Source organism: Hevea brasiliensis, chromosome 15 (assembly GCF_030052815.1).
Source record: "Hevea brasiliensis isolate MT/VB/25A 57/8 chromosome 15, ASM3005281v1, whole genome shotgun sequence".
Classification (NCBI taxonomy): Eukaryota; Viridiplantae; Streptophyta; class Magnoliopsida; order Malpighiales; family Euphorbiaceae; genus Hevea; species Hevea brasiliensis.
The window spans coordinates 63697132-63707446 of NC_079507.1; the positions used below are offsets into that span (position 1 = coordinate 63697132).

The following is a 10315-nucleotide window of genomic DNA, read 5'->3' on the forward strand; positions in this document are numbered from 1 at the left end:
TCAATGAAATTAAATAATTAATATATATAAAATTAAATATAATTCATAAATTTTCCATAAAAATAAATTAATTAAAAAATCGATTCGGTTCGATTTAGTTCCATTTGACTATATAAATCACTATTCGGTTCGGTTCGGTTTTTTCTCTTCAAAACCGAACCAAACCGAAATAATTGAAATTTTTATAAATTAAAATCGAACCGAACCGATTAACTTTTAAAACTGAATCAATTGAATCGAATTGAATCGATTCGGTTCGATTTTTCAGTTTGAACCGTATTGTGCTCGGCCCTAGTTATATATACATATATGATTGGAAAAAAAAAATAAAAGGATAACTCCGACATTCATATGAAACGCACGTGACTCTAAATGGTCTTTCCACGGAGAGCCAGAGTCGCGACAAAATTCGATACAGCTGATCCAAGAGAGAGCAGAGAAAGGGAGAATGGCGGGAAAAAGGTATCTTTAGTCCTTAGAGTTGGGAGAACAAAACCATAAAATCTTTATATCCTTATATTCCTGCTCAACTGCACTCTTTCCTTTGATCCCACAAACAAAATAAGAGATTAATAGAGAAAAATTATGGCCCAAATGGAAACCCTAGGCATACTCGAAGAGATCGAAGCTCTCGTCTCTGATAAACTTCAAGTGGTAACTTCTGATTCTCTTCTCTTGCTTTACCCTCTCTCTACAAAATTTAGTGTAATTTTCGCCTGATCCATAGTTTTGACTCTGTTAATTTGCTTTCTATTAATCTCTTACTTTAAGTGGATTTATCGATGTTTATGGTGGCAATTTTCGGTAAATTTATTGTATTTGTCAAATTAATTTCCTGCTAAATTGTTGAATAGTTTCCAGAGTGCTAGGAAACTAAGTTTTTTTTTTTTTTTTTAATATTTGTTTACTCTTTTAGTTTCACTTATTTTTATTAGAAGCGAATAGAGAGAAGAAAGGTTGATTTCTGAAGGAACCCGAATTTTGGATAGGAATTCCTTATGTGCAATACTGTAAATTAATTGTACTTTTTATTTTGCAACTTCCATAATTGAGTGCATTTTTTTCTGTGAAGAAGTTAGACTTTTAATGATAGTACTAACTGAATTAGCCAATTGAAAGTTCGGTTACACCTCTGCTATGTAGAATTGTACTGCAGTGGTGAGAGTTTCTCCTAAGTGTTTCTCTGTACAATTGCTTCACATCTTGTAGAAATAAAGAGTGCTGCTTGCCTTTTTGTAGATTCTTAAATAGACTCTTCCACTAATGAGCCTATGATACAAATTTTTGATGGAGTCAATGAAGGTGCAAACTGAAATATAGAATTGTTAAATTAACCAATAGACCCATTGCCATTGGATGGGTGAGATAAAAGGAGATTGAGGATGAAGTCTTACCTTTGTGTTTAAATAATTTCTGTTATATGCTTTGGGTAGCTTGATAGACATTGTATGCATAGATTTTGTTGTTTCTACAGCAACTCATTGATCTCTAATTATGAACTGTAAAGTGCTAAACACATTTACGTGATGCAACAGTTTTCATATTGCTGCATTTCTTCTTCTTTTTTTTGTTGCAAATATTTGAATTTTATTTTATTATTTTTTTTTTGTGCATTTACTCATTCAAAAAATTACATGTATTTATGGATTCATGGAAAGGTGGAAGTGGAATCTGTTGAGCGAAAGTTGGGAGAAGGGAGATAATTTTTACAGGGGTCTCATAGACCAGAAATGCAACAGTACAAAAGGTTGAGCACATTGATGTTATAGGAGATAAGAAAGTGGGCAGACATATAATGATGTGGGGAAAATTGGGAGAGAATTTTGCAGCTTTAGATTTTTCTGAGGATGTAGCTTTAAACTGAGTGGAATGGAGGAAACATATCTATATGGTCAATTATGGCCAGTTTTGGTTTTAAGTCTCAGTGAAGTTGAGTTTCTAAAGTTTTGATGTAAAATGATTATCCCTTTTTGCAATTTGATTTAATACTGTGATTAACATTGGTGAGAGATGCAAATATTTTAGAAAAGGAAAAACTTTTCTTGTGCTAGAATTTTCTGTTATTATGGCTGTTGCATAGCAAGATTTTTTGATAGATACTTCCTAATTCCCATAAATCATTCTGATGTAGACACAAGCTAACTGTTTTTTAGTTGAGTTCAAAACATGGTCGGATAAGCTTTGAGCACCAATGAAGCTTCAATATGTATTGTTAATTATGGAGCTCAATTTTTAAGCAATTTGATACTCACATATGTCATTTGACTTATCCTTTATTTAAACGTTGGCAACTGGCAAGTTTCATTGGACTTACTTCCGTGTGGAATGATTTTGCAAGCTAGAACTTCTATTAAAATTTAATAAATATTTCTAGTAAACTTTGTATCTATTTCATTACTTTTCAGGTTTCATACAAGTGGTTGAGTCGCAATTTTTTAGTGTCATCAAATGCGGCAAAGAGGTATATTTTTTCTCCTCTCATGAATATGCTGGTAGCTCCTCTTTTTAGCTCCTCTTTTCTTTCTTTCCATTTTCCTCCATCTTGTGTCAATAGATTGCTTCAAGAGTTTGTGGAGAAACACAGAAGTGGTCTGGAAGTAGTATATACTCTGTCTGGCTGGTTGAAGAACAATCCTCCCAGTTACCATATAAGGCTTGTTTCGGGGCCCAAACTTGAAGGTCTGATCTTCTTTTAGAATATCATAGGATTATAATGATTCAATATTGTTGGAGAGAGAGAGAGAGAGAGAATTCTAAAATTGCTCAAGGCACTGTTACGTTGATTATGATTGATAACCATCAATATCCTAAAGATTGCATGATTTTTCTGTGACTGAGTTTTCCCCCCTCCCTTTGTTGCTTTTCATGCATAAATCTATAAAGGTTTGGAGCATGTATAGCATCATGATGAAGTCATATGAGCCAATATTTTGTCATTGATTCTCTTCTTGTTTCTTCAATTGACGGTTTTTTTTTTTTTGCTGCTTTTCACGTATAAATCTATTAAGTTGTGGAGCATGCATGGCATGATGATGAAGTCATTTGAACTGACTTTTTGTCATACTGAATCTCTTCTTCTTCTTCTTGCTCTCACCTAAGCAATTAGGGTATTTCCTATTGCTTTTATGCTCATTTCATAGGTCAACCCCTGCCCTTTTATAGCTTTGGACTCATGACTTCCTATTTTCTCAATTAGGCTACACTGAAATCATATTAAAAGCTTGCTGCCAAATTCTAAATGAGGAACCATAAAAGTGTGTCAAATGTAATAATTGTTTGATTTGTATTGATGCCGTTGCATTACTGGTGTAGCTGATAGAATCCCAATTTATTGCATGCATGCACATCAAGCTGAGTTTTGGGTAAATTCTTAATTATCTTGTTGTGGTAACTGGTTTTTTTTTGTACTTTTGAATGCATATTTATTTTGTAACCAGCACAAGAATAAAGGAGTCCATGTCAAACTCTTATGAATTTTTGGCAGAAGCTAAACAAGAATTTGATGGCAATTGCTCGCTTCATATCTATAGCGTGCAAGCTGCAATCCCGAGGGATCCAGCTGCACTTTGGAATGATGAATTTGTACAAGCAGAAGAGCTCTTCAAGCAGCCCTCCACCGTTGATAATTGCTTAAGAGATAACAGGTATGATGCAACTTAATTCTGCAATGTCTTCCAAGCACTAAAGTAGAGTTGTTTGCTATTGGCATTTGACTTGAGAGACTCTTCACTTGTAAAGGCTATATAATTGATGAATATAATTATTCTCAGTTGAAATTTGTAGCCATTCTTCCGTTGTTGTGATGACTATGTTTAGCTGCCTTCTTTAATTTATAAATGTTGATCAAATGAGAGCATGAATTTATAATCATCAAAACTTTCAGAAACTGAGCTTCCTTTGCCAAGATAATTCCTAGAATGGTAAACTACAATTGAGTCCTTGAGGTTCGGCAAAACCTACAACTTAATCCTTGTATTTTCAAAACCAAGCAATCTATTCTTTCCATCCAATTTTCATTCAATTTACTATTAATTATAGAAAAAATGGCCAAAATGCCTTTAACTATATATATTTTCTAACTTAAATGATTTAGCTCTTGTGATTTTATATTGTAAATATAATAGTTTAAATCGAGAGACTATTTTGTTTATAAAGCTTAAAGCAAGAGACTATTTTGTTTATAATAAAAAACCTTAGGGACTTAATCATTTCAGTTAGAAAATATATAGAGTTAAGGGCATTTTGGTCATTTTTGCTATAATTAATTGTCAATTGGACGGAAAATTGAACGAAAGGACTAAATTGTAAGTTTTGCTAAATCTCAGGGACTAAATTGCTTAGTTTTTAAAATATAAGGAGTAAGGACTTGATTGTAGGTTTTACCAAACCTCAGAGATTAAATTGTAATTTACCCTTATTAGAAATACTTAGGCCTGTTTTATATTTTCCATTTTCTAAGAAAATTTTAGTTTTTAGTTTTTATTTTCTATGGAAAACAAAGAATAACATGGAAAACATGCTCCCCTGCATATAATAGAAAATCATTTTTTAATTCAAAAAAAAGTTATTTATATCTTTCATAATGAAAAAATAAATTATTGTAAAATATATGTAAAAACTTATTTTATGTCTAAAATTTTTAATGTGTTATTCATTTATGTTATAATAATATAATTAATTTTTTTTATCATTGTAAATAAATATTTTTCTAAATACTTATTCAATTTTAGATATAAAGAGTTATTGTTTAGTTTTAGTTATAAAAAAGCTATTGCTTTCTATGTGGAAAATTGTTGGGAAATAGAATTTTTGTTATAAAGGAAAACAACTTAAAGTTGTTCTCCAAATCTTAGTTAAATTTTAGAAAACTAGAAAACTATTTTTTTAGTTCTTCATTTGAAAAACTGGCATATGTGGATATGAAACTCTGTTTTCCTGTTTTCTTAGAAAAATTTTCCAAAAACTGTTTTGCACAAGTGAACAGACCCTTAGCTCTTGCAGGAGAAAAAACAAATTGATCGATTATGGCAACTTGTGTTTCACAAGGATAAGGTGTCAAATGCCTTTTGTCCTTTAATGCTTGCTTCCAGATTGGTTGTTCCAGCTTCTTTTGGACCATGAAGTTGGTCCTTGTGATTATCTTATTTACAGGCACTCTGCATGCTGTGTGTGTTTGTGTGAGTTTTTTTTAGAGAGGGAGAGAGAATTGCTGTTAATTGTTCTCAAGGTGTAGTCCAAATTATGAGTTCCCTTGTTCTTCTCTAGGTAGCAACAATGTTATTCCACTCCATATCAGATTTTTTTTGTTGTGTGTGTTATTAAAGTCATGCACTTTGGAGGAAAGGGGAAAAGGGTAGAGCAAAACAGGTTTTTTTTTTTTTGGTTTAGTTTTAGTTATAAAAAAGCTATTGCTTTCTATGTGGAAAATTGTTTGGAAATAGAATTTTTGTTATAAAGGAAAACAACTTAAAGTTTTTCTCCAAATCTTAGTTAAATTTTAGAAAACTATAAAACTATTTTTTTAGTTCTTCATTTGAAAAACTGGCATATGTGGACATGGATTTCCCGTTTTCTTAGAAAATTTTTCCAAAAACTGCCTTAGTTTTCCACAAGTGAACAGACCCTTAGCTCTTGCAGGAGAAAAAACAAATTGATTGATTATGGCAACTTGTGTTTCACAAGGATAAGGTGTCAAATGCCTTTTGTCCTTTAATGCTTGCTTCCAGATTGGTTGTTCCATCTTCTTTTGGACCATGAAGTTGGTCCTTGTGATTATCTTACTTACAGGCACTCTGCATGCTGTGTGTGTTTGTGTGAGTTTTTTTTAGAGAGGGAGAGAGAATTGCTGTTAATTGTTCTCAAGGTATAGTCCAAATTATGAGTTCCCTTTTTCTTCTCTAGGTAGCAACAAGGTTATTCCACTCCATATCAGGTTTTTTTTGTTGTGTTTGTTATTAAAGTCATGCACTTTGGAGAAAAGGGGAAAAGGGTGGAGCAGGGAAAAGACAAAGGAACACTTGCCCAACTTGAAAGTTAACTTTCAAGGAAGCAAATGGTTATTGATATTTTCTTAATGTTGGCTTGCAGAACAAGGCCTTTTTTTTTTTTTTGCCTGTGAAAATTGTGCACTTTGAGGAAGGGTGATGTACTGTGACCTTTACTTTTGCATAATTAAACATTCACGCAAAACATTTATTTTTATTTTCAGGTAAAAGTGATGCCACTTCCAAAGCCATTTTGATTTGGGTGCCCAAATGATTGTGCATAGTCACTTGTTATGAACTTATGTTCTGGTTATGCAGTCATGCAGTTATAAAAAGTTGCATTTGTAGCATATGATTATGCTCAGTTAATGCTTTTTCTTTCATCAGGTTCTGTGGGATTCTTAATCCCTTTGTTAAGCGCAATGTTGATGAAACTCCTGTGAAAAATGCAGCCCCACAGACCAAAAGCGTGGGAATCCTGGGGCGGTCCAATAGTAATTCTGCATATAAAAGCATTATAGTTCCACCTCCTCAGCAAATTAAAGTTGATCAATCAGGTCCAAAGGTTGGCCATCAGTCTACCAATTTGGTGAAAGATGTAAAACCTGAAATTCATGGGATAGGAGTTCATAATCAGGCTATGCCTCTTCTAGATGGAGAAAAAGTCCCTCCTTTGCCTACTAATGAAAAGAAAGGCCAGAGTGATAAAAGTTCCATTGGAAATGGAGGTTCATTGGCAAATTGTTGGGGTCGTGCATCAGCAAAGTCAAAACTCACTTCAGCACCTGCAGGCAATAACAGTCTCATTTCAAATCCTACTGGTTGGTTCCATCTTGTTACAGTGTGAATTTGAAATTTTCTTTTCATAACCATGATGCATCATTTTCTTATATGCATTGTACAAGTCAAATTTCTATTCTATAATCTAGAATTTATTTAATTGATCGGTTTGTTCTAGTTTTCTGGTTGTTTTATTTATGTTATTAGCCAGTGCAGAATCTCAAATTTGTGCTCTTAAAGCAATGGAGGATCGGAGCAGTGATGATGAGGCTCAACATGTTAAGAGAGCCTCAAATGGTGAAGGTGGTAGAAAAAGGAGGGTAGTCCTTGATTATTCGGATGATGAGTCTGAAGATGCAGTCAGCCTAGCATCACCTGATCATCCAAAGGGGGCAATCAGTAAGACACATCCTGAGAAACCCATTGTCAATGACCAAAATGAAGAAAAATTGAAGGTAAAGGAAGAAAAATCAACTGACGGAGTGTCTAATCAAGTTCTGAAGGAAAATTTTTCAGTTGCCTGTAAGAGTATGAACTCTAAAGACACCTATAAAGAGAATATCCAGAACCGTATTAATGGAGATGGTGTTAAAGCAGATATAGTTACTAATGCTGCTTCAAATTCACCCAAAAGGAGAAAAGTATTGATGACCCGAATTGATGAGCGTGGTAGAGAAGGTACAACCATGCTTTATCGCTTTTATCAGTTTCTAGAAAGTCCTTAATGTAATATACTACTTGGCTCAGACTCTCTTTTCTGGGTGAAATGTTGTTTCACATTCATTGGATTCTTAGATTTTGCTGGCATTTGTTTTTGTTCCTTCTTTTTTCTTTTAATCTCATTATCAACTTTTTGGTCATCTGTATTAGTACTCTAAATCATTAAATTCTGCTAGTATGAGAGGGATGTATTATTCTGCTATTCTTCCAGAATAAATGATTAGTTGATGCTACAAATTTACACATCCAGAGGAACTTTCCTCTAACTGTTGCATCCAGAGAAATCAAACTGAAGTGCCTAGTTGAGACATCCTGTTTGTCATTGCAATATGTTCTGAAGATCCTAATTTCTTGTTGCCCTTCCATTTTACAGTAATAGTTCTCTTCTCTTTGCTGCAGTAACTGAGGTACTCTGGGAGGGAGAGGAGATAGAAACAAGGAACGCTGACAATAGTGCGATGAAGAAAGCTGAAACTAATGCAGTTACAAATACTGTTAACAACAGGTGAGAAATGTTGCGAAAAGTATAAAAAACTATGCTCCTGCTTAGACATGCTCCAAGCCAGGCTCATATTATATTCTCTTAAGTGTGTAGGCCAGGCCACATATAGACATAAATTTGAAGACCAGCCAGCTTTTTAAAGGGGAAAAGTACAAAACTCCAAACTCAAACCTGATTTAGGCAGGGAATGAACCCCTCTTTTTTTTGCATGGAGTAAATTAAAAGCAACGATATAGAAAATAGCTTACTGCATGGTTCTCAGATTTAGTAATAATCAATTTCATAGATGATGATTTTAGAATGCTCAGTGCAATTTGAGGGATGAAGTTTTAAAAAATGGAGAGAACCTTTTGATTTTGATATAAGTTGATGTTCTGATGATGACTTATATAATCCTGCATAATGAAAGAGATTGCTTGAAAAAGCTTCTTTTCTGGGATAAATTTCCAAGATTTTTTTTAGTCAATGTTTCTCAGAATTCTAATGCTTATCCATATTTTGGATCAAAGTCCTAAACTTGCACAACACTTTGAAGGTATCATTTGCAATTTTGATAGCCCTGAGTGAAAGAAACTGCTGTGTATTATGGTCATGACTTGAGCTAGTGCATAAAATTTTTTAAGAGCAAAATTCACTATTTTATAGCAAGTTGCTTCAGATCAGGGAGCTTTTAGTAATTTGTCCAATTATTTTTTTGTAGTTTAATACAATACCTGTTTCAGTGCTCAGAACTAATTATATTATTGAAAAAATATAAATCAGAAGCAAGCAGGTAGATTTATGGATATTCTTATGTTCTGTTCTGTTATCAAAATTTACCATCGTAATGGTGAATTAAAGCTGATGCAATTAGGTAAATTTGCTGATCTTGGGCAAGGTATTATAATTACGTTGTGGTTTGCTAGATTCATATGTTCAATCAATACTTGCTAGTTTGGTGGTAAATTTTTGGTTAGTGTCTAGGGACTGTTCTGTTGACATTGTGTTATAAATGCAGGGCAGCCGCAGCCAAGAAGACTGCAGTGGGAAATGCAGCTCCATCTAAACCAGGAGGCAAAGCAGGGAACAAGAAAGGAGGAAGCAAGGACCCTAAACAAGGCAATCTTCTTTCATTCTTCAAGAGGGTTTGAACTTTTAAGGCGTGACTTGAAAATGGAAAATGTATCATATGATTCTTTGCTTCCATTTTGAGTTTCTTTTCCTCGCTCTTTGATTTTAGGTTCTGGGCTTGGAAGGGTAGGGCAATTTGGTTCGTTGGTCGTTTAGCTTGTTTATAACTTCAATTATCTTCTTCGCAGTTATACTTTCTTTTGAGGGAAATGGATGGAAAAGAAAAAGAAATATTATTTTCTTTTGTTTTGGCAGCAATTAGAAAAACGAAAAGAAGGAAAAACAATGAAAATAAAATTTATAGTTTTTCTCTAAACCTAAAGAAAATCTCTCCAATTAGTCAAATATTAAAAGGTTACTTCATGATGAGGATATGGTAGTAAAAATAAATTTTCTATTCACTTTATCTCACAAGGTCATCAAATAGTATAATAAAAAATATTCATCTTGTCTTTTTCCCTTTAATTTCTTTTTATTTCTATTGCAAAATTAAGAAATCAAACAAATTCTTATACTCTATTCATTCTAATGTTGGTAAGTCCTACTTGAATGAATGCTGTATGGATCTACTGAAGTTTGTTAATTTATATGTATTTTTTTTTTTTGAAATAAAAATAAATTATATTTTTTAAAACTTAATAAAAATATTTAAGTCTCTTGAATGTTTAATTTATTGCTCCCAACCCAAGAAATCAGAATGAGAAGGAATGTAAGGAATCTGCAATAAGTCGGGCTTTGCAGAAGAGTTAGCTAGTTAGGCCTTCACTATGAAATTTCAAATCGCGTAAACTGGCAAAATGAGTTTAATTTCTAGCATAAAAAAAAAAAGTGGTGTAATGTTCAGCTCATGCAGTCGTACTGGCTTTCACTGAAATGTCTCATCCAAATTCTATACCGTGCATCGCTGATGCACTGCAGTTTATTATTGACTAGACAAAACAAGCACACGGGGCGATACGATTTAGATTTTATTCAAAGTCGTCATCACCATCTAATTTTGTCTCGTCTTGCTGCATCATCATTTTCTACCAACTCATCTAACTTCTCGTTGTACTAACAGTCATAAAGCTAATCCATTAAGTGCCTCCTCTTGATCTCCCAATCCAAATACAACACTTCACTTGCAACACATGGATCTCTAGCAACATAACCCCAAAACTGTATACATCAAACCTTGATCTATCAATCAACCATTTGAATTCTTCGATACTCGGAAGCC

At 33.4% G+C, this 10315-nt stretch overlaps 1 protein-coding gene across 3 annotated transcripts; it reads left to right on the forward strand.

Annotated features, from left to right (window-relative positions):
* The first annotated feature begins 360 nt into the window (after positions 1 to 360).
* On the forward strand, positions 361 to 9337 carry LOC110670296 (uncharacterized). Of its 3 annotated transcripts, none has more exons than XM_058136689.1 (8): positions 361 to 654; positions 2406 to 2461; positions 2555 to 2679; positions 3485 to 3644; positions 6372 to 6805; positions 6981 to 7442; positions 7884 to 7989; positions 8984 to 9337. In XM_058136689.1, the coding sequence occupies exons 1-8, from the start codon at positions 586 to 588 to the stop codon at positions 9114 to 9116; spliced, it is 1545 nt and encodes a 514-aa protein (XP_057992672.1). In that variant the 5' UTR covers positions 361 to 585; the 3' UTR covers positions 9117 to 9337. The 3 variants fall into 3 exon arrangements, with proteins under 3 accessions (XP_057992672.1, XP_057992671.1, XP_021687980.2); XM_058136688.1 differs by having other exon boundaries at positions 377 to 654; positions 6972 to 7442; XM_021832288.2 differs by lacking the exons at positions 361 to 654; positions 2406 to 2461 and having other exon boundaries at positions 3438 to 3644; positions 6972 to 7442.
* Positions 9338 to 10315: the final 978 nt, after the last annotated feature.

What these genes read in the sequence shown, in the direction of transcription:
- LOC110670296 (XM_058136688.1), top strand. Translation starts at nt 586, where the DNA reads ATGGCCCAAATGGAAACCCTAGGCATACTCGAAGAGATCGAAGCTCTC. An exon ending in TCTCTGATAAACTTCAAGTG is followed by an intron (nt 655 to 2,405) that starts GTAACTTCTGAT and finishes ATTACTTTTCAG; the next exon opens with GTTTCATACAAGTGGTTGAG. An exon ending in TCATCAAATGCGGCAAAGAG is followed by an intron (nt 2,462 to 2,554) that starts GTATATTTTTTC and finishes TTGTGTCAATAG; the next exon opens with ATTGCTTCAAGAGTTTGTGG.